The following is a 23834-nucleotide window of genomic DNA, read 5'->3' as shown; positions in this document are numbered from 1 at the left end:
ATTTGGAAAATAAAAGCACATTTCCACAAGCTTTATACCATTCAACAGAGACTTTATTTCCAGTTCAGCAAATAATTCACTGCCTTCAAAAGAGTGTATTTATATATGACGCAAATAAATGCTACTGATGGTAAGAGAAGAATTAAGTCTACAAAGCAACAGTCTCCAGAATCCCTCATTTGGCTCAGTGAATGATATAACATTCACTTTTCAAACAATCATTTATAAATAAATACATAATGCATCACAGCAAGCAGCCTGATTTGAAATTTTTCATCAACATAGTGCATACAACATCAATTTTTTTGATAACAATGATGACTGTCTGTAACTATAATGACAATGGAGAGATTGAGCATAAGCAATATAATTTACAATCAGTGCATGCTCGAAGCGCAATGACATTCATGTCCTCACCTTTTCTAATACAGTGTGTGGTGTGACATTGGGTGATGACTGCATAAACGGCAAAGAATAAAATGAGCACGGCCTTTGTAAACACTAGTTCAACAACAGATGAAACACTTAAGGACATTGAATTATTTAACATTATATTTTGGCACTGAATTTTCATTATACCGACATATTGAAAATATATAACCTCCCGCCACCACGTATAAGTGTATATATGTTTGAGGCTTATATATATATACATAACCAAGTATATGTATATATATATATATATATATATATATATATATATATATATCAACCTCAGCCAATGTTATGTCAGATATTTACATTCAGTTTGTGTGAATGTGTTACACACTGTGAGAACAAGGAAAGGACAGCTGGTTTCAAAACTTTTTCTCATGATTGAAAATAAAGCATTCTTCCCTTTCACTGTGACACTTTTCAAAACACAAGAAGAGCCTCTTAGAAAAAATGAAAGAGAAACATTCAGCATGTGCTCTCTCTCTATATATATATATATATAGTAATGACAGTAACTTTGTTACAAATAAAGTATTGCCATGCTCTCTAATCTTTTGGTCTCATAACGACTCAGAATAAATCAGAATAAAATCAGTTTCCCTTTAGCCTTTCCCTTTACCCGTTCTTCCTTCACACTTATTTCATTTCATTTGTTGTCAATTTCCTACCCTTCATAAGGCACCGGTCCTAATGATATAGAAGATTGGACAAATAAGTAGGAATAACATTTGGCAGATCACTATATCAGTGCAGCGAATCAAAATAAAGCACTTCCATGACTGATAAACCAGATATACAATGGTGGTAAAACACGAATGTGGTGAAAAAATGAATGATAAAAGGGGACTGAGGCCGTTTTATACAAAAAAAAAGAATTCCTCAAGAATTGAATCCTGCTGTGGTTTTGAACTCTCACCGAGATCTTTTCTTCTTTAAATGGATACTTCATACTCCCGTGTGTCCTGTGGTCACAGTAGAAAACAGAGGATGAGCTTTAAAGTTTGCAACGGCAAACTTTTCGTATCTAAATTAAAAAAATGAAACTATCTCAGAGTAGGTGAAAAGATGTATACTTACCCCTGCTTCATAAAGAGGGTTGTTGAAATCGGATTCGACTGTAATGGGACTGTAGGAGTGTGTGTGAGAAAGAGACTTCCAGAAGAGTGGCTTCCATTCTAGTCTGCAAATGCTGTGCGGGACAAAGGAAAACCGCAGTAATGAATGCGAAGGACGGCGAGAACAGTGTTAAGCTTCTACACTGCAGAGATAGACGATTGTTGACATTGTGCAATCAGAGTAACACAAATACTTACTTTGTATAGTACATGTAAATTCCTCCAATCAGAAGGATGACCAGGATTATTGGAAGGATTATTGCCAAAGCAATGTTTTCACTCAGGATCTGATGGGACGGCTCGAAGGACTGGGACACTGTAAAGCAGTCGAAAAGTCTTTGATCAGCTGTCAGGAGTTTTCCCTCAACAATATTCTGAAGTTCACTTGTGGAGAAATGTCTTAAAATGTGTTCTAAATTCCACAATTATATAATGCCGATTTGATACTAAACTCATTCAAATTCGACTTGTGGTAGCTGTGAATAATGCATCTGTTGGGTTTCATTTGCATAACAGAAAGGCGAAAGGAAAACAAATCACCTTCTGATTTGTGATCATCCAAGAGCTCCTCATATGCCACTGTGAGAAATGAAATAACATGCGTTAGTAAAATGTCTCACAAGGTTTTCATCCAGATATAACATATTAAAAAAATGACAGGCCATGGTAAAGCCTTTTCATAATCAAGGTACTTTAAAATTGAACTTTACGAACAAACTGGTTGTTTTCAAAAGCCAAATTTCATTCAGATCCAGACAGCTGTTTTCCCTGTTCTGTTCTCTGCTCCAGACGAGTATCTAAAAATACTGTGATCGTAGCGATAACCTTTACCTTTGCAAAAGGGCGGCGGGCTGTTCCACTGAGAAGGATGGCCGGGAACACATGTGATGATGACCTCGCCGATAAGTTCATAGCCCTCATAGCAGAAGAAACGCAGAGTTTCTCCGGCCTGGTAGCTGTGCTTGTACAAAGTTTGGTAACCATTGTCTGGGACTCCAGGGTTTGGGCATGGGTCGTATTTTACTGTTCAGAACAAACGCACACAGATGCATTTGCATTTTATATGGCATGTGAAAAAACAAGCGAGATGAATTGTATAAAAACAGCCGAGCACAGAAAAGGGGCCTTACAGACACACTTTGGGCTGCGGTCACTCCATTTCGGGGTACCGGTGTCTCGTCCGTGGCAGGAGATTTGGCTGGGGCCCTCCAGCTGGTAGCCTTGGTTACAAGAGAAACGCACGACTGTCCCAACTGCAAAACCTGCCTCCGGACGCACAGAGCGGGCTCCGTTTACCACCTCTCCGGGATCAGGACATTGCTGGACTGTGAGGAGCAAAGTGGGACACAGAATCCAAGAATATAATTCATTATAAAGAACAACATGGATGCTCATAAAGTTCAATATAATGGTTCAACATTAGTTTGACTTTCTCTTTGTCTGCACTGTCATTTTGAAGCTTTTGCCAGCAGCCATTTAACCTGTTATAGAACAAGTCTTTTTGAATAATTTGCCTCTATTACATAGTATTCTTGGTTGGCCTCTTGATCTCTAAAAGACCAATCTATACTAGCTAAGCTTAGCCTTTAAACAATGGCAAAAACCCACGAACAAACAACTCTAAACTTCACTTATTAGCTTGGCTGGTAACACAGTGATGTTCTGGAGACTCCAGAACATCATGACAGTACAGTCCAGAACAGTCTGGAGTTAAATTTGAATTCCTGTGTTTTTAAAGACCTTCCTTCCTATGCAACAATAAGGATTTTAATTGTATCTAAAAATGTTTAAAAAAAATACAATATCAGTCTGTCAACAGCATGAATAGGAGTCCTGCAGGGATAGACACGACTCTAAAGAAAATTTGTAAAGAAAAATGCAAAGAAGGTAAGCACATTCACAGTCTAGTAATGTCACTGACCTGGCATCAGTAGTCACAAAAGAAGGGCAGGACAACATTAGAAACAAGCTTTCCAACTTTAAAGTGAACAATGGCCCCTTGGATGAGACTGCATCTGTTTCATGATTCAATACTGAACCAATGTCAAACTCTTTGGTGCCTTTTAACCTTGGAGAGCCTTAAAGGGATATTTCTTTTTTCTTTTTAAGTGGAGTTGTGTGAAGTACATTCAGGATCTTATGTGCAGTTGAAAGTGAGCAGAGCACTTCTGACAGGAGGCCATGAGGTGAGCAAAGTTTTGCCATCTAAAACAATCAAAACGTGAACGCCGTGTTCTAGAATTTTACAACTCATCAATGTCGGCACCTGTCGCTCAGCTGGAAGGTTGGTGTTTGATCCCCACGGTGCCAACAATGTCAGAATGTCAAGATAAGAAACACATTTCCTTTGATGTGTGATGTAGAGACAAAGCTTTCCATAGTGTCTATAGAGTGCATATACATATAGTACAGACCAAAAGTTTGGACACACCTTCTCATTCAAAGAGTTTTCTTTATTTTCATGACTATGAAGATTGTAGATTCACACTGAAGGGATCAAAACTATGAATTTACACATGTGGAATTATATACTTAACAAAAAAGTGTGAAACAACTGAAAATATGTCTTATATTCTAGGTTCTTCAAAGTAGACACCTTTTCTGTGATTACTGTTTCGCACACTCTTGGCATTCTCTTGATGAGCTTCAAGAGGTAGTCACCTGAAATGGTCTTCCAACAATCTTGAAGGAGTTCCCAGAGATGCTTAGCACTTGTTGGCCCTTTTGCCTTCACTCTGCGGTCCAGCTCACCCCAAACCATCTCGATTGGGTTCAGGTCCGGTGACTGTGGAGGCCAGGTCATCTGACGCAGCACCCCATCACTCTCCTTCTTGGTCAAATAGCCCTTAAACAGCCTGGAGGTGTGTTTGGGGTCATTGTCCTGTTGGAAAATAAATGATGGTCCATCGAAACGCAAACCGGATGGAATAGCCGCTGCCGCTGCAAGATGCTGTGGTAGCCATGCTGGTTCAGTATGCCTTCAATTTTAAATAAATCCCCAACAGTGTCACCAGCAAAGCACCCCCACACCATCACACCTCCTCCTCCATGCTTCATGGTGGGAACCAGGCATGTAGAGTCCATCCGTTCACCTTTTCTGCATCGCACAAAGACGGTGGTTGGAACCAAAGATCTCAAATTTGGACTCATCAGACCAAAGCACAGATTTCCACTGGTCTAATGTCCATTCCTTGTGTTCTTTAGCCCAAACAAGTTTCTTCTGCTTGTTGCCTGTCCTTTGGAGTGGTTTCCTAGCAGCTATTCTACCATGAAGGCCTGCTTCACACAGTCTCCTCTTAACAGTTGTTCTAGAGATGTGTCTGCTGCTAGAACTCTGTGTGGCATTGACATGGTCTCTAATCTGAGCTGCTGTTAACCTGCGATTTCTGAGGCTGGTGACTCGGATGAACTTATCCTCTGCAGCAGAGGTGACTCTTGGTCTTCCTTTCCTGGGGCGGGCCTCATGTGAGCCAGTTTCTTTGTAGCGCTTGATGGTTTTTGCGAATGCACTTGGGGACACTTTCAAAGTTTTCCCAATTTTTCGGACTGACTGACCTTCATTTCTTAAAGTAATGATGGCCACTCGTTTTTCTTTACTTAGCTGCTTTTTTCTTGCCATAATACAAATTCTAACAGTCTATTCAGTAAGACTATCAGCTGTGTATCCACCTGACTTCTGCACAACACAACTGATGGTCCCAACCCCATTTATAAGGCAAGAAATCCCACTTATTAAACCTGACAGGGCACACCTGTAATGTGAAAACCGTTTCAGGTGACTACCTCTTGAAGCTCATCAAGAGAATGCAGAGTGTGTGCAAAGCAGTAATCACAAGGTGGCTACTTTGAAGAAACTAGAATATAAGGCGTATTTTCAGTTGTTTCACACTTTTTTGTTAAGTACATATTTCCACATGTGTTAATTCATAGTTTTGATCCCTTCAGTGTGAATCTACAATGTCAATAGTCATGAAAAGAAAGGAAACTCATTGAATGAGAAGGTGTGTCCAAACTTTTGGTCTGTACTGTATATATGTATATATATATATATATATATATATATATATATATATATATATATATATATATATATATATATATATATAAAATAAGTGCTGTATGAGTGTCTGTGTAAATGGTTGAATAAAAAACTAATGTAAATGTGCTTTGTCGACAGGTTAAACAAGCACTACATAAGTTTGAGCACCTCACACAACCCCACCTAAAATATGCCTTTAACAATAGAGAAACGGGGCCCAGGTCTAAAAATATACACAAAGTGCGTCTCACCTTTAACACAAGTAGGTGGACTGCTGCTCCAGGAGAGGTCCCACTGGCAGGTGATGATGTCTGATCCGCTGATGTCATATCCTGGTTGGCACTGATAGGTCAGCACGCTGCCTCTCACAGGAGAGGAGTGGGATGAGCTGATCCAGCCAAACTCAATTTGGGGGAGAGTGGGGCAGGTTTCATTAGGCTCGACCTCTGCAGAACACAGAAAGAGAGCAAGCGGTGACAGCAATTAAAACAGGTCTCTCCCATTTGTCCCGTTCGATGAGATCCAAAACAGCTTAGACAAAATCAATATTTTAAATGCAATGAATATGGAGATTGTTATATTTGGAGTTCACTTACCGCGATAATGAATGAGGAACCCTTGACTCAGGATGAAACTGGAGTCTTCTGGATCACTCTGAAACTGAATGGTGACTTCTGACCCCCCGGAGACCACTCGGAAACGCTCTCTGGATCCCAGGTATTGGCCAATCACGTGTGACGTGAGATCACGCCCGTCAAAAACTGTCAGCACATCGGTGTAGCGGATATTTAAGCTAAGGAGGAATGACAAGTATGAAAAAGATAAAAGAGCTTTCGCTTAAGAGAGATTCTTCTTTTCAAGACAACCAGTCTGCCCACCTGATGCATTATTTTGGTCAGTGCACAGTGGAGAGGGAGGAGAGGATAAGGCAGTCAGTGCTGCATCTTATGTTTAACCACAACACGATGTCATCTTTCTGCCTTTCATTGGTAGTTTCACTTTAATGCAATCAGATATAATTTTCACGTATGCATATGCTTTGACTCGCATAGACATTTGTGTCACATTACTAATTTGTTTTAGATTATAGAAAGATAAATGCAGAATCTAAAGAGCTTGGCTTCCACCAAGCTGAATTTAATTACAGGGTGTATAGTAATTAGATTTTGCCCTTTAATATTGATGTAATGAATTCTCAATCTAATGAGAGTTGTGACTCAGTTATGGACCTCATTTACCAACTGTTCTTTGGAAAAATGATTTGATTGCATATTCTGCAGATTCAACAGATAAATAATAATCAGTGATGGATCCTGCTGTATGAAGACCTGGAGCAGCTTATTGTCTGCAGCACACAGCATGCATGTGTGCATTGAGGTGCTGTTTTTAGATTCGCTCCCATATTTCACACAAGCAACATCACCTGATAAATGCACAGCTCATCTGTGACTCCGAGAACCCCCCTCCTTATCCTCTGGGATGTTTTCAAAACACTTAGGTTTTACAAATTACTTCTGTGAATATGCAGAAGAAGAAGCTGCTTGAGATGCTCGGCACACTGGTAAAAATCTTGATTATCCATCAGCTCAAATATTTATAGCTTATAATTAATCTAACGGAAAAAAGATCACTTGAAGAACTGGTGCATTTCTTTATTGTCATGTAGATTGTGGGTGCAACATTGAGGCCATCTTTAGGTCTTTACTATTTACATATCTCCTTTTTCTTCCATTTTTCTCTCAGGTTCAGTGATTTCTCGGTGTGCCCAAGGCCTCACAGTCTCATGCCCTTTTTCATGAGAATTTCTTGGGGAGTTTAACTACACTAATTAGGAATAACAGCACATGCTTTCAGCTTGTGATCCTAGGATTCTGCATAGTTACAGAGGTGCAACAATTCTGTAGTTTAAGTACAGATTGTGAATCCAACTTAGACTATTCTTCTGACCTTCCTTTTTCACATTGAATAAGAAACTTCTGAGAGCTTTGGAAACTAAAGCTGTACTGGAGAATGTGGTCGTTTTTAATATTTTCTATTATCTATATTATCTTTTACTGCAATCGTTTGATAAACACATTGGTGGATGCTGCAGTATGATGACATTACTGCACACACTGAATAATAAAAAGCTAATCTTTGTGCTGAAATCATTCACAGCTGAAAACATCAAAGATTTAAGACACCTATCCACATTCATTTGGGCGCAACAATTTGTAAATGTTCAAGACTGAAAGGTGCTCCGACTGATAAAAATAGCCAATTTAGTTAGCGTTTTGAATCCATGTGAAATATAAGTTTGGAGCATTGTTGCTGTTGTTGTGTAGGTCATGATTAAATGTATCTCTTTGGTATTCTTCTACAGAACACTGCAGCCCGAGTTTTAACCAGAACAAAGAGATCAGATCACATCACCCCAGTTCTAAAGTCTTTACATTGGCTCCCGGTCAGATACAGAATAGATTTTAAAGTTCTGCTACTCGTCTACAAATCACAGAACGGTTTAGGTCCAGAATACATGAATGACATGCTAGCAGAGTATAAACCCAGTAGAGCTCTGAGATCTACTGACTCAGGTCAGATAGTGGAGCCCAGAGTTCAAACTAGACCCGGTGAAGCAGCTTTTAGCTGTTATGCTGCACACAACTGGAACAAACTACCAGCAGAACTGAAATCAGCCACAACTGTAAGCACTTTTAAATCCAGGTTAAAAACATTTCTCTTTAGGTGTGCTTATGGTTGAGTTTATATATATTTTCTTCCCCTCTTCTTTGATTGCTTTTAACTGTGTTTTAATTTTTATTCTATTTTTTTTCTCTTTAAATTGCTTGTTTTTATCTTTTAAATGCCTTGTCTTTATGTAAAGCACATTGAGTTGCCTGTGGTATGAAATGCGCTATATAAATAAAGATGCCTTGCCCTGCCTTGCCTTACAGGTGCAGCACACACAGCACATTGAGCTCAAGGTGTTTGTGACAATAGGAAGCTACTCTATTTTCTGATTGACAAACTACACAATACGGAGCAATTGGAAAACCCTTGCCTCATCAAGGCCGATGCCCTTTCATAGTTTTAATTAAGGAGATCTGGATCTTCACCAAAAGGTATTATGCTCTACCGCTGCTCAGACTCCAACCATTCACCAAGTTTCAATAAATGTGTCCTTGTAGTTGTTGCATAAGCTGACATCCAAACAACGCAAACTTTACGCTCTCCTTTATTAAAAAAATACTCACATCTGGACATCCAGTTCAATGCGCTTCTCCTCGTTACCATGGATCTGCCATACGCAGTCAAGCCCTTTGGAGTAGCTCTGGGGCCAATCAGGAGACAGGACAGTACCTGTGGGCTCAGTCAGCTCCCCTCCACACAGAGCTTACAGAGCAGAACAGAGAAAGATAGGTGAAGACATGGAATGAAGGCATGACGGGCGAGAAAAAAATAAAAGAAACAAGGTTAACACTTCTTTTTAGTGGATGTTAGAAAAATAGAAGTAGTGATTTCAGACAGAACTTAAAGAGATTTATCTAAAAGGTCTTATAAGCAATGGCTTAGTTAAAGTAACAATAGAGAGTATTTTTTTACCCTCTGGCTTCCCCTGCAGTTGTCGGATGTAACACTGATGTCACAAAAAAAAAGTCTCTGTGGGAGCCCTGCACATGTGCAGCCATACACATGAATTTGTTGTCATGTCGAAGAAGCCACAAAGATTCTTGAAAAGCCCATAAAAGTGTCAAGAATCTATCAAGCAAAATGGTGTGTTGCAGGGCTGGAAACCACAGTATTTCAACCCCTGGGTATTCTAGGGCCGTTTCAGGACCGAGAATGGGCACAACAAAAGTCACTGCACACCAAAATGAGTCAGAAGCGCATAGTTCACATAGTTAAGGTTCACAAACTTCTCAAGTGTCCATCCTGTAAAACTTTCCGCAAACAAAACTTTAAATATTTGCCACCTTTCAGAGACATTGACATATTATTTGACAAATTAATGCAGCAAGTTGTATCCTGAGCAGATACAATACAAAACAAACCGCTTGGAAAGTGGTCAGCATAAAGCAGACCTACAATTTTGCTTTTGAAAAAACATCAAATTTGATGATGGTTTGGGGGCCACTGCTGACCTGCTGACTACACAACAACATTTTAACCATATAACGGGCAAGTATGAGACGCATAAGTCCAACAGGACAAAATACTGATAAACCACTGTGCGCTGAGAGCAATCATACTTAGTAAAAAAATCACCAATGAAAGACACAAGGTCTCACAAGCACCAATAGATCCATTATTTTAACAGAAGTTCCTCTTTACTACTCTGAGGGAGCCTTCTTGCTACCACACATAGATCCTCGAGCACTCAATCCACTGACATCCCAACATTCACCTCCGTAAATCACTAGGGATAAGAGCTGCATCTGTTTTTCTGCAAGCAGACATACAACAAAGCATATGGCTTTCTGAGTGTCGAGCTGTCAATTTAACGCTTGGTTGAAACTGTACCACCTGTGTTTTCAGGCAGTGCCTAACCCTGCAAAGGTGATTTCATATCAGTCACAGGCTCGTCCTGCTCTCAGTTTTCACAGCACGCCAGCAGATGACACAGTCAGTGTGGCTACAGCAAAAATTACCCGGAAAAAAAGAGGGTGAGGAAATAATAAGAATGATTTTTGGTCTAAAAAGTCATATGTATGTGTATATATATCTATATCTATATAGATATATATTTACATATCTATATAGATATACATGTTGATATACGAATAACATCACGTGATGGTTGGTGTATTACTTGAATTATGTACTGCATTTGAAATGTGACTAAAGCTCGATCCCAAAACTCACCTTTGCAGGTGGGTTCGCTGTCATTCCAGTGGGGATTGCTGGGGTTGATGCACTCAATAGTCCCTGAACCCTGTTCCATGACGAAGCCTGGAGAACAGGTGAAGGTGACAATGGTGCCCAGCTGGTATGTGATGTCACTGCTGCTGAAATTTCCATGAGGCATGTAGGGCTCCCAGCAGTGCTCGTCGTCAAAAGCTACACGCACATAAAAAAAATTCAATGAAATGAGATCATATGTGTGCATGAAAATACTAATCCCAGTTGACCTCTTTCGATTAAATAAAGCAAATACTAAATTTTTAAATTTAGTAATGAATCATAATAACATTTTTCTTCCAAGCAAAAAGGTGACCCAGGTACTGACGTTCGCTGGATGTGCAGCTCCGCTATGCTTCTGCTTCTCTGTTTTGCTAAATGTGAAAAGGACCTCGTGTTTGCAAAAGAGTGCAGTTTGAGTATCTGAAGACTTCTGCTCACCCTCATATCGCAGCGCCAGCAGCAGGGGAATGGAGGAAGAATCAGCTGTGAGCTCAAGGTACAATGTGGAGCTCTCGCTCAGCAGCCCACGCTCTGGGACATCATCCAGATCTGAGTCAAAGAGCGGAGGGGACAGGGAACTGTTTCCACTTCGCACGATTAACCTAATCGGGACAAACAACAATGATAAAGAGCCTGGCGGTTAGCTTGAAAAGACAGAGAGCCTGAGGAAGAAATGCATATGGAAATCAGAATGAGGACACGTTATATTCCATACATCTGGTGAAACATGTAGGGCTGAGGAGTGGGACAAAACCATTTAGTTTTGTTCAAGTATATACGAGGCTATTCTTCTGAACTGTTGTGAAATCAAGAGAACAAGGACATCAAAAGTTTTCTTTCTTTCTTTTTAAAAAAAAAATTGTGGCAAATACCTAAACATCCCCTGACGTCTCCCCTTCTTTTCAAAACCTCTATTGCCATTTTTTTTTTTTTTTTTAACCAAAGGTAGCCTTTTTAGAAGAGTTTTTTTTTTTAGAAAAGTGGGTACACTTTCTAAAACAAGCTGATTACTTTTTTTTCCCCATTTGCAGTAGTAGTGTGTTTAGCCTTGGTGTGCGGAGGGCTCCAACGTATTCAGAACAGGTCCATCAACTACTGCAACTTCCCAGGGAAGGAGCCTGTAACTACGACAACGTGAAGGGGTGGCATTACACAGTATCCTAAAGGCTGTGTTGGGCCAGTTTCTGGTAATTACTTTGGAGATAAACAGGCAAGTTTATCAGGGGACTAAGCGCAGCACCCTCAGCGAAAATTAACATGTACACCAAGGTGTTATCCTCCCATCAATGCCATTTGCAGCCTGAGCTGATAATCTTTCCACCTCCATCTTGGTGGACTGCAAGGAAGAGGAGTTCCATTAGTGGATAGATTACTTGTTTTAAGGTAATGCAAACACGCCAAGTTTTTCTTTCATGTAAGTCTGCACAAATAAAAATATGCATTTTATAAGCCTAAAGCAAAAGGTTCAGATACAGCAACATGTCGTAGCAACACAAGCTTACTTATCATCATCTTCATCCAGTGCAATCCTCTCAAAGTGTAGGTGGAGTCTGTGTCCCTCTTTGGCTTCTATTAACCAGTGGCAGCTCAGGTTGTTTCCATTACTGTGGTTGCCGACAGATGGAGGAGGTGGTGAAAGTATCCGTCCCACTGTTGCATTACGAATCCACCCTCCGCAAGACACAACTGCAGAAAAATAATATCCAGGAAATCACTTTCCAATGTCTGCCACCGCAACAATCGTACCGTTCACAAAGCTTAGCCGGTATTGGTGCATTGAATTCTGAATCGTCCTACAAACCAACACATTGAGGCACAGCAGTGCTCCAGTGTGGCTGTGTTGTGTTGACACAGGTTGCAACCTCATGGCCTCGAATCTGGAACCCCGGATCACAGTGGAAGTGTGCCTGCCCTCCAGGATGGATGTCTGTCACCGTCACTCCGCCACCCTCAGGTGAATTGGGGAATGGGCAGGACAGGAGAAAAGCTGTTGATGTAGATCGAAGATGATAGACGGTTTAGTTAAAAGATCCAAAAAGGAGCTTTTCTCTCAGCAACAAATTCTGGTGAATTTCTAATCCATTGCACACTGATCCGATCAGCATTTTCTTTCCTCTTTCTTAACACATTCTGCATTAATGTACTGGGTGTAGATAAATTAAATCATGAGATATCTTTACTGCCATTATGCCTTTACTTAACTTCCCTCATCACCACCCTCACGGACAGATTGTTTTGAATGACACTGTCTGCCTCTCCACCCACACCAGCATCATCCATCACAACAGACTTTCTTTTGTGAAAGTGCCACAGAAGTCTGTTCTCATCATCTGTTGCTCTCTTGAGTCTTAATAAATGTGCTAATAATTTTTGATCTACTTCTCCTATTTGAGTTTAATCCATGGGACAAAGCTCAGTTTTTGCCCAGCTGTAAAAATTTAAACCCAAGTTATGATTAAAAGACTCTATTTAAGGTATGAATCAGGCAGAGCTAACTTACCTTGATAGTGGAGGCTGAACGTGCCGTGGTTGGACTGTCGGAGACTGCGATAGTGAATGTAGACCTGATTGGTAGTGCTGCGAATCACCTGGCCCTCTTTCACCAGGGTCTCATTGGCTAACAGTTCTGGTGTTGAACCTCCGTAACCCATAATCATCAGAGACTCTTCCTTCGAAAGATCTGACTTCCTCACCTTGAGGGGAAATGAGGATGAACATTCTCTGTTTTTACTATACTTCCGCGGTAATTCAGCGACTCATGAAATAATTCCTCCGACTCTAATATACCGCTTTAACTACATCATAAAAATACTGCAAAGCCCTCTTCAAACAGGCATGAATAGAAAGTGTATGAAGTAAAATGGTCTCGATCTAATATAATGATATGTTTTATATTGCTATCTTTATTTGCAGCGCATGCCTTGAGTTCTCCATAGTATTTCTCTTTAGTAAACAAAAAAAACCCCAAAAAAACCTGTGTATTTAATTCACAGACAACATCCAAGTTAACATTGAAGTATACTACGGAAGAAAAGTTACTAATGAAATATTGGGAAAATATTTGTTTTAAGGATTCAAAATTCCCATTACCTGTATTTCCACACCATAACCTGGATACACAGTGATGCTGTAGGTGCATTCCAGAGGGGAATAAGAAGATGATGATGCAGGATCTGGTGACTCGACAACATCCTCCATCGCTGACAAGGTGGCGTTGCATTGTACTGCAAATAGAGAGAAAAGGCAGCAGAAGGAGAATTGAATACATGTGCATGCTGAAAAGCTAAAAGTTGCTTAAAAGTTTTAATAGCAATGGTATGACTTGTACTATTTATGTTAATTGCTCAAAGACAGAGTTCTTGAGCTGAAATGAAAGAAATTATTAATTTTTGGATTATTTTACATTTCTTCTAAATATTACTTCACTTATACTTTCTCAACCAGTCAAATGATTGTTAAACTGACAACATATATGTTGCATAGATGGATAGAGTATATATCCATATTGCCATAGAAACACATTAAATCCTTGGTAGAAAATAAAATGGGGTTAGGAAGAATGCATAATGTTTGAATGTATAAGTGTTAATAATATATAACTGTTCTAAATCCAGGACTGAGAAACACAGAAAGAAGCAGATGAGTCATAATAATACCAAAGCCCAATAAATTGCACCCCAGATGAGGATTAGGAAGCACAGATAAGATAGGATCTAAGTTTCTAGAGGCATCTTTTGTTCCTGGCACAGTAAACCAAGAAGATAAGGAGACACCTGCTCATCAACAAAAAAACGTGTGCAGATGTCCATAGATTTGTTTAATTATTTTACGGCACTGTATTGTGCTCAATATAAAGGTTCCTCACTGATGAAGATGATTGAATTTTGGTAAAAAAGGTTTCCATGCATTTGCTAAAATTACCCTCCAACTTGCACACATCGTACAATATAAATATTAAATAAAAGTATATAATATATATAACTATAACGTAATAATGTTTTATTATCTCAGAATTAATAGAAACAAAAACTTACTGCTAGAAGCATCAATAAAAACAACTTTGATTTTTTTTGTGTTCAATACTCTGAACTTAGTTATGGAACCATACGTTTTGGTTTAAAAAAAAAAAAAAAAAATTACAAGATAAACTTAACCATAAAAAACTGTAACTCCATATTAGTCAAGGCCACTCCAGCTGCTCCAGTTTTAGGCTAAGTGACTGCAAATGAATCAACTGCTTGTTACAGTCTCATATTCAATGTAGCCTGCAGACATATGATTGTCTTGGCAAGAAGAGCAGCAGGACAACTTTAAAGGAATGTTAAAAAGTTACTAAGGTAAAACTGTTAAGGTACTGCTGTGTTTCCATGACTGCAGAGCAGGCTTGGAATATTTTCTTGCAGCTTACAGAACGTGAATGTTTCATGACATTTTTTTCCCCAGGATCTAGTGTAAATCAGCTGACTCCTTGTGTCATATTTGTAGCTGTCACTGAACAGCTCTCATCCACCTTCAATGAGAGCTGCGTAGGTTATGCTGTAATGGTGTCTCACTTATGAGCATTTCTCATTTGTACAGAACATTCTCTATCCATATTAGCGTGCTGGTCACGAGGCACCATAATGACCGACTGATTTGTGACAGGTAAATGGTGATGCTGCTGGTATTAGTATTTAAAGGTTCAAGTGGTTGCTCTTTACCCACTTAAGTTGTTTCCATGGTCACCAATGAACTTTTGTCTGTTTTCTGTTATAAGAACATAAATGCATGGCACATATTTTGGCCTTATTGTTCAGGACAAAGACTTTTTCATTTGAACAAAACGGACTAGCAGCAAAACAGTCACGACAACAGACACATCACATAAACTGAATTCCTCCACATAGGAGTCCTTCCCCCTCATATGTTCACAAGTCCACTAACAAGGTCCCGTCCTCTGGGGCTTATGTGGAATCTATTTAATGTAATGAGCTGACTAATTTGTTTAACCGTCAGTGCAATTCATAGAAAAAAAAAATGCATTGCACAGATGCACATGTCCACAAAAGATATGTTACTGATGAATCTAGTTGCATCTATGCTGTCATTTCATCAATGTCTAAGCTGGTAGACCAGTCTGTATTCTTGCTTTGGGTTATGGAGGATGTTGAAGGGAGAACTGAGCGTAGGTTTCAGTGACTATATACACGCATTCCTTTGTGCTTCTGTAAAGATTTAATGTATTAACCCTAAAATACGAAAAAAGAATCACATAATGAGAAGCAGACAAACTTGTGCATGGTTTACACTAACCTCTTACTGCCGTCAAATGTCTACAAAATATTCCTTTTTAGTAGTTAGTAAAACATAAGAAAATCACAGTGTAGTAAAAATGTTATCTTGAGATTACAATTTACTTGATCATGAATATTAACTAACTAAGCTTTTTAGGTCTAACAGTGCAATATAAAAAAACTAATTTTCCTTAATCCATTAGAACCCAGACACATTTTTCCTGAAATAAAAATGATCTGGGAAATAACACACACCAAATGAACCCCATAGATCCGGAGTGTTCCTACAGAGTAGATCTCTCGCTTAAGAGGCTTCAGCACCAGTGGTACAGAAGAAAAGAAGCTATCTGCAATACTTTGCAGTTTTGGTTGGATTGGAAAGTTTCACAGAGCTTGACCATGATGTCAACCCCAATACCAAGAAGGGTCTCTTCCCCAGTCTCCAGAAATTCCAGAGGAAGAGCAGTGGCACAACATTTTTAGTCATCGTGGGTGAGGCTTACACTTTACATATTGCCTAATGGGGCTCTGTGTTCCTCTGAAGGACACGGATTTTGCTGTCCAGGGGTCATGTTTAGTAGTGGTACTTCATTTAAATATTTTGATTGATCACTGTCTGAGTCACCAGATCTCTCTGTAGGTGGGAATGTAATCATGGTCTTTATCTGAGCTGTCTTCACATCCCTCAAAGTCATGTTCATCTCCAGTGATGATATCCAGGACATCCTTAACACTTCATGTGAACTTAATCATACTACAAAAAAGCAAAGCAATATCAATATGTGACCATTAAAGGACAGTTAAATATTGTTTGTTTTATTTACCAAGTAAAATATTTCTTTTATATATATTTTTCATATTGTGTCACATAGCATTTTCGACGAGTGCTTTAAAGGTCCGGTGTTACATTTAGGTCACTATGATATTTATCTAACTTGTTTGATTCAAATTTGCTCTAAACATTTGGCAAGGACAGGTTAAATGTAATCTAAGACTTGTTTTTGAAACATTAGAATTGTTAAATGGGTTGAAAAATAACTTTAGTGACAAAAAAAACAAGCTTTCAAGTATTAGCTAGTTCTGCTATCCAGGCCTACCACCACCGTGGATTCTTACAGGTTAATGAATAACTACGATTGTACAGTATCCTGTTTCATTAGGAATATTTTATGATGTGTTGATTCTATGTCAAGATCTTCTTGTTATTCCTTCTTAAAAAAAAAAGCCTGAGTGGACAAACTGCTAACGTTCAAGTGTGATTGAGTAGGATTTTGTACCCACTGCAGGTGTCACTAAAATCTGTAATGAACAAACAAGCCCGGACACAGAGGTAGCCAGGTGGTTGAGTGTAAAAATACCTGGCATGTGCATTGTGGTTATGGTGGTTGTGGTGATCAGAGTAGTGGTTGTCTCCTCTTCCATGGGCAGCATAGACATGGGGGTCCTCGATCCGTCCTGGCTAGAAGCTGAAGAGGAGCTTAAAGCCGTAGTTAAAAGCCCTGGTGATATGGCTGTTGCTGTTGACTCAGCCTGCCCGAGCCCAGGCACAGCCTGTGTTGGATTGGTGGTGGTACCTGCGAATCCCAATAACTTTATCAATCAGCAGTCACCCATGTCACAATGCGGCTGCATTGCCTAAGCCATGAAAGTGTTGTGTTAGTCTACCTGTGGATGCAGAAGCCTTTCCTAAGTATTCCTTACTCTGTAGAGCAGCATGGATGAGGTCCCCCAGAGGGTAAGAGTCTGGAGATGGTGTCGGTGGTGTATCAGGCTCTGGCGTCATAAAGCTCATACCTGAAACAGTCGGGTCCAATTTTTGACAGTTGCAACAAAATAGAAACAGGGTGAGAAAGCAGCACAAGAAAAGTGCCTATAAAAGGACATACACAATCTTTTCGCATCCGTTATTGTCACAGTCCAAAGAGTGTGCATGTATTAGAGAATATACACAGATGCACAAACTTACAGTTACCTGAAACTATGTGGATCATGGTGACAGACAGCATCACGGCAAGGTGTGTGAGCCCCATGGTTTTGGATGAAACTGAATGACCTGAGAAGGTTAAAGCGAGTAGATCAGTGTGTGATCATGTAAACACACAATTACTGCATCTCCTCTGCTACTGTAATGCTTATTATGCTACTGTAATTCTTATTAAAGCTTACAATTATTGCAAGAGGCACGGGAATGCAGGAGTGCTATTTCACTATTCACTGCAAATTTTCTCGCGATCAAGGCTGAATATGTTTGAATAACACAGGCCACAATAACTCGAGTCAGATCATCTCGACATGATTCTGTTAAAGGGCTCAGACAATTTATAAGATTTTTATTCCTTTGATTAAAAACAGACGCATGACAAAACGAATTTCCCCAACTCTTAGACAGAAAAACAAATCCAAACATGTACACATCAAACGCGGTAGGCTCTAATGTGAAATGTTAAGGCTCCCCCCCCCCCCCCCCCCCTGCATTTTCTCATCCAAATCTGCAACAAGATGCCGAAAATGCGCTATTCCAAAATTCAGCAAATGGGCCTACCGTCACCGCAGGTGAAAATCCAAATCTTATTCTGTCACCAACCTGTTAATAATAATGTGTCAAAAAGCACCTCTGCTCTTATTCGAGGCGTTTCCTCGGTGAAAATGCCAGCCTAGTGTGTGACAAAATGATGGGGCTATATATATGAGGCAGCATCGCTCGCACCTCCCCCGGCCCTCTTTGTGCGGAGGACGATTCTTGACATCAATCATCACCACTGTTAGACCGACAACCACCTCAGCAACAATTAAACATGCCAGCCACTTACCCGTCCCGCAGGCTGCGTCCAGTGTTTTTATCTTGACGGGTATCCTGCTGCTTTGGGCCGAAAACACGGCAGGGTTTGTGCTGGTGAGGTGCCCCTAGCTGGTTACCGTGTGCTTGACGCATTCGGCTGTGATGTGAGGGCATTTGTGTTGAAGCGGCAGGTGCGCCCTGGCGGCCGAAGGCCGTAACTGCAGCGACGATAATCCACATTTTGTCAGAGCGCTGGAGGAGCTGCCCACCAACACGGTGCTGAAGTGCGTCCGACGCGGCGCTTCACGGTGTTTCAAGGTAATCTGACAGAGATGTGATATGCGGCTCTTAGTGGTTGTTAAATATGTTTGCTTGTTCAAAGGTTCGCATGTGCCACATGATATGCATGGCAAACACTTGTGTGCCAGGGTTGCCAGGAACGGCGGATGTTTGAGCTAATATGGACAGTAAACATGAGCCATGAGCTGTGGGGGCTAGTTTACTGCAAAAACAAAATGAATGGTGAACAAGAAGATCGTGTACAGTTCATCAATCATCCAAACTGATGGAGCTTCCAGTGTTTCCAATGGACGGCACCGTTCATGTTGAGGCAACCACGACACAAATCTGCTGAAATAAGCCTATTAGGGAGTAGCCCTCACATCCAAAATACACAAGCAGGCGCGCACACGCACAAGCACAAACGTGCACACACTTGCTCGTATGTAACAGTAGGAAGGAACAATATTATAAACAATACAACTCTTTTTGAATCATTTATTTCCTAATGCCCCCTTAACACACACACGCACGTCCGCACACACGAACTACGTAGTCTGATATATTTTTCACAAAAAATCATCTGTTTTTTTATTGGCATTCAATTAACAAAATCAAATTCATACATACAAAACAATTTATCCTTTCTTTATATTGCTTCAACTCATGCGGTGTTAACACTTAGCTTATCAATTAATTTTTACTGCCGTCATGTAATGTTAGTGGCTCGAAAATGTCGATAATGTACGTCTCAAAAGTAAAAGTATCTTTGTGAACACAAGTCATAAAACGGGACAATGTGGACCTCTCCGTGATTAAGGGAGACCATGCCTTAAGAAAACCATTGCTTTAAAAAAAAAAATAATGAAGTTTTAAGGCTGAACAGCAGATAGGAAGTCTTTATATGACTTAAGAATATCAATACTTTGACATTTTGCTCAATCCAGAGCTCGTTTATATGGGGAACAAAGGATCAGAATTTGTAGGATTCCTTCAACAAGAGGCACCTCAATCAAAGGGTCAGTGGCTCTGAGCTGGATGAGCATCCTCCCCTGGATGTGACACCAATTTCTTCCCCAGTGCATGCTGGGAAAGGCCTTGGTTCCCACTGACCTTGAAGAAGATTGCAGAAAGGGAATTAACATTACGAGTCTTCTTTTTGAAACAAAGACAGTTCATCTTTTGTCTTTGACTGATCTATGACTGTGGACTGTAAGAAAGACATCTTTATTGTTTGTGTTATGCAAATGAAGTCATCTTATCATAATTTCTAAATCTCTCTCTGTTTCAATTCTTCAGTGTCTCCCAATTTCAAAGGATGCATTGGTCAATGAACACAATCCCTTTGCCTCAGTGCGTTGAGCTGGGTGTCCATTCACTGAGTGGCCTTCTGTGGACTCTGCTGCTCCTGTTTCTGTGGCACTGTTATCGGATTGGCTCTGATCTGCCAATCTCAGGCCATACGCACGCTGGAAAGCTCAAGTCAAGCTCAAGGCGGTCCATGATTTCCAGAAGTGGTAGCTGCATTGGAGCAAAGGGCAGTGCACGATCCAAGCTGTCCAGGAGTGATCAAATTAGCCCTTTTATTTCCATGGAAACAGTGGAGGATGAGGAGCAGGGACAAGACTACCTCACCCCAGTGCTGAGTCATGCCTTGTTCCCTGCTCAGGCATCAGCAGAAGCCAAAAAGCTTTACACAGCACTGCAAGAGTATGCCAAACGTTACAGTTGGGTGGGAATGGGCCGCATTCATAAAGGTCTCCGTGAGCAGGTGAGACACATCGGCCGGTGCTTGCCGTTGGCTGTAAACCTGATGAATATGAGTTGTTCAAGAAAGTTTTACACAGGATTTCAATGCAGTCTTAGTTCTATCTTTATGGCAGGCATAACAACACAATGTCTTGTTATAGTGGTCAGTATTTATGTTCAAGGGTAAACAGCAAAGGAAGAAAACGTTATCAAGAAATGATCACTAATTTGTGATTGTTTCCACTTTAGGTCAGACTCAGTGATCTATCTGGTATACAGAAGCCCCATCTTTTCTTCCTGCCAGACGTCCCAAGTGTTCCTTTTTTCCCACGTGATGCTCATCGACATGATATTGAAGTCTTGGAAGCCAGCTACCCTATAATATTGGCTGAATTCCAGGCTGTCTACCAGCGGGGCATTGACTCAAAGTTAGGTTGGACCTCTCAGGGACCAAAGGTACTCAACAAGACCTTTATGGCCACATTGAGATAGGGACAGTGGTCAGGTTTCAAAATCACATCAATTGTCCTCTCAAAATCCCAAATACACAACATCAACAGTTTGGATTAGTTTATTCTCCAACTGTCAGACTATAGTGCTGTATATTTTGAGATGGTAAAAGTTTTTTAATGTAAAACTGATACTGGATGAACTTACAGTAGGTAAGTAAAAGCCATCATTATCACTAAATGAATTCAATATTCTCAATCTCACTTGAGCAAAACTAAGACAAAAAACATCAAATCAGCATATTTTATGATTCGCTTTGTAATTTCGTCCTTGTTAAAGTTAACCTCAGATCGGCTATGAATAAGTGGAAACGTGTGGATAAGTTGAAATGTGCGGAGTGGGATTCAAATCTGAGTCCTTAATGGAGATCATTGTCTCTTTCAGGGCCAGGCAGTGTTTCCCTTGTACAGTGCAGGAGTCTGCGTGACAGGAAACTGTCGCTCCTGTCCCCGCACCTACCGCAGACTTCTTACTCTGCGAACATTCATAAACAGCAACTCGCTGGGATCTGCAGGATTTTGGCTGCTTGGGCCGGGAGCTACGTTGGGGAGCTCATATGGACACACCAACACACGCCTACGTTGTCATCTCGGTATTTAAAAAAAATTACACTCTGTGTGAAGTATTTGCTAGTACTGGATGTACCTCAGGGGAAATTAAAAGGTGCATCACAGACTCATCATTTAGTGTCTCACAGTATATTGGAATTTTTGTTGCAATGTCCTGTGGTGTTACTGTCTCAAACTACTCAAATACAGAGTTTAAACTTTAAATCCACCTGCATGAAATGACACATGTTTGCTGAATTGAGGTTACAACATGATGTGACCAGCACATGTAACAACCATAGAATCACAGAAGGTAATACTGTACTTAAAGTTATGTAAATTATTAGAGATGCATTAGCAAAAGGTTAAGGTTAATTTCTCTGTTCTTCATTTTTTTTTTACTGTGTCCCATCTGGCTATAATCCTCTCAGTTTTAAATGCAGACATGGTTGAAGCTCCTGTAGTTAAAGGGAAATCATTTTCGTGTAAACAGTAAGACTGACGTCACTTTTACAGGTCTGCAGACTCCTTCTTCGTGTGAGCTGGTGGTGGGAGGGGAGCCTCAGTGCTGGTCAGAAGGACACTGTCTCCTTGTCGATGACTCCTTCCTTCACACCGTTTCCCACAAAGGTCAGTGAAGCACATACGGCTTCAAAAAGTTCAGGTCATAATTTGTGGTCTTTTCAGTTGAAAAGAGTCTATACACGATTTCTGAATAAAGATTCAATTAGAAAAAATGATTTCTTCAAAAGTTTAGGTTTTTTTCAAGGTTCTTTGACCCATTTCTAAAAACCTACTTATTTAGGATTGCTTTTAATACCCAGTAGTATGATGACACTTTTGTCTTATTTTATCTTATTTGATTTTGTTGTATTTTTTATTGCTTTCACTGTTCTTTTATTGTTTTTATTTGTTTTGACTTATTCTTCTCTTTATTTATTACCTGCTGTAAAGCACTTTGGTACATCTTAAGGATTGTCTGTAAAGGGCTGTATAAATAAAACACATTTACATTTACATTTCGGGAGTTGCATCAAAATATGGCTGCCAGATTTCATTACTTTTTTTTTAAAAAACAATTTCAGAATTATCATCTTTCAAGGTACAGATCATTCGTGCCAGCAACAATAATGAGACACAATGAATGCTTACAATGAATAATGAAACAAACAATAACAACTACGATAAAACAATAATACAGTTAGAAAAATAAAATGAAATAAATAATGATAAAAAAGTACCGCAACTTTATCATTTCCCATTGGGATTAATAGAGTTTCTCTTTTTTTTTTTCATGTTCTCTTTTCATTTAATCTGAATAAAACTGTATCTTGGTCTGTTTTACAGGTCCTCCAGAATCTGGTCCCAGAGTCATTCTGAGTGTGGACCTCTGGCATCCAAATGTGGCTGCAGCAGAGAGACAAGCTTTGGACTTCATGTTCAACCCCGACCTCTGAATTTGACCCACATATGTGCAACGTGCAGGGATGCCTTAACTTAGCCCTGCTTGCCCTTGGGCGTGCATCTTATTCCAGTCAGTGAATCACTGTGTGAACCTGCCCCAAAGAATTAGACAAGCCACTCATTCAACTCGTGTTGAATGTGTGGTTAACAGTAAGAATAGCCACAACATTTAGTATATTGCTGTAAGACAATGTCACATGCTAGAAAGTTTGACTGCAAACTGAAATTTGACAACATTTGTGGGAACAATGACCAGATTAAGTGTTAGTTATTGTAAATATTCACTTCAGTTACTGTGCTCCCGTATGCATGTAAAACCTACCTGTTCTGGATCCCAGCCTCTGTTCTGAGGCTGCTCATGCATGTGTTTACACTGTACGCCTTTTGGAAGCAAAGGCCTCAAGAGTGCTTCAACCAAAAAAACTGTGAAACATAAAAGAATTTTTAAATGTAAATCTATTTTTATTTAATTTCCCGAAACGGATTTCACACCTATATTAAACTGTACATACTGTGGTTTCTCTTTCTCTTATTACAGTGCTTTTGTGTATGCTGGAACGTTCTATTAAGAAATCTATCACCACACTCTTTCTTTCTTCTTAAGTTCCATTTTTTGCTGGTTTGGTTGTTTATATGTTACAGTATAAACACGAGTATGTACCCAATGTAGGCTGTTTATTTATGTATTTTTTTATTCAAATAAAAAACAACTAATCAAACTGATGGTGACTTCAGGTGTGGATGAATGTTGTCAATAGGAGT

At 39.9% G+C, this 23834-nt stretch overlaps 2 protein-coding genes across 5 annotated transcripts; one reads left to right on the top strand and one right to left on the bottom strand.

The window, feature by feature from the left end:
* Positions 1-41: 41 nt before the first annotated feature.
* On the bottom strand, positions 42-18712 carry sez6l2 (seizure related 6 homolog (mouse)-like 2). 4 transcript variants are annotated; one of them, XM_075454094.1, is made up of 19 exons: positions 18554-18712; positions 17716-17796; positions 17445-17537; positions 17102-17317; positions 13561-13694; positions 12971-13163; positions 12272-12457; positions 11973-12156; positions 10909-11072; positions 10432-10626; positions 8823-8961; positions 6186-6382; positions 5841-6035; positions 2681-2875; positions 2382-2573; positions 2091-2129; positions 1749-1866; positions 1513-1624; positions 42-1397 (listed from the first exon to the last, which is right to left on the bottom strand). In XM_075454094.1, the coding sequence occupies exons 2-19, from the start codon at positions 17771-17773 to the stop codon at positions 1368-1370; spliced, it is 2640 nt and encodes an 879-aa protein (XP_075310209.1). In that variant the 5' UTR covers positions 17774-17796; positions 18554-18712; the 3' UTR covers positions 42-1367. The 4 variants fall into 4 exon arrangements, with proteins under 4 accessions (XP_075310209.1, XP_075310206.1, XP_075310207.1 ...); XM_075454091.1 differs by having other exon boundaries at positions 17409-17537; positions 18554-18711; XM_075454092.1 differs by lacking the exon at positions 18554-18712 and adding an exon at positions 18328-18415 and having other exon boundaries at positions 17409-17537.
* On the top strand, positions 18565-23795 carry asphd1 (aspartate beta-hydroxylase domain containing 1). Its single transcript, XM_075454095.1, has 6 exons — positions 18565-18840; positions 20101-20572; positions 20800-21006; positions 21445-21652; positions 22125-22238; positions 22956-23795. The coding sequence occupies exons 2-6, from the start codon at positions 20120-20122 to the stop codon at positions 23063-23065; spliced, it is 1092 nt and encodes a 363-aa protein (XP_075310210.1). The 5' UTR covers positions 18565-18840; positions 20101-20119; the 3' UTR covers positions 23066-23795.
* Positions 23796-23834: the final 39 nt, after the last annotated feature.

The sequence above is a fragment of the Odontesthes bonariensis genome, chromosome 21 (assembly GCF_027942865.1).
Source record: "Odontesthes bonariensis isolate fOdoBon6 chromosome 21, fOdoBon6.hap1, whole genome shotgun sequence".
NCBI classification, from domain to species: Eukaryota; Metazoa; Chordata; class Actinopteri; order Atheriniformes; family Atherinopsidae; genus Odontesthes; species Odontesthes bonariensis.
The sequence above is the reverse complement of the archived record's forward strand: the minus strand, read 5'-3'. Positions and strand labels throughout refer to the sequence as shown.

Bases quoted from the DNA above. Each gene is read 5' to 3' on its own strand.
- sez6l2 (XM_075454091.1), bottom strand. From the start codon at position 17,773: ATGGGGCTCACACACCTTGCCGTGATGCTGTCTGTCACCATGATCCAC. The intron at 11,073-11,972 runs GTAAGCTTGTGT...TGTCCCGATTAG, and splicing joins CTGGATGAAGATGATGATAA to GTTAATCGTGCGAAGTGGAA. The intron at 10,627-10,908 runs GTGAGCAGAAGT...ATGTGCGTGTAG, and splicing joins GCTGGCGCTGCGATATGAGG to CTTTTGACGACGAGCACTGC.
- asphd1 (XM_075454095.1), top strand. From the start codon at position 20,120: ATGCATTGGTCAATGAACACAATCCCTTTGCCTCAGTGCGTTGAGCTG. The intron at 20,573-20,799 runs GTGAGACACATC...TTTCCACTTTAG, and splicing joins ATAAAGGTCTCCGTGAGCAG to GTCAGACTCAGTGATCTATC. The intron at 21,007-21,444 runs GTACTCAACAAG...TGTCTCTTTCAG, and splicing joins GGACCTCTCAGGGACCAAAG to GGCCAGGCAGTGTTTCCCTT.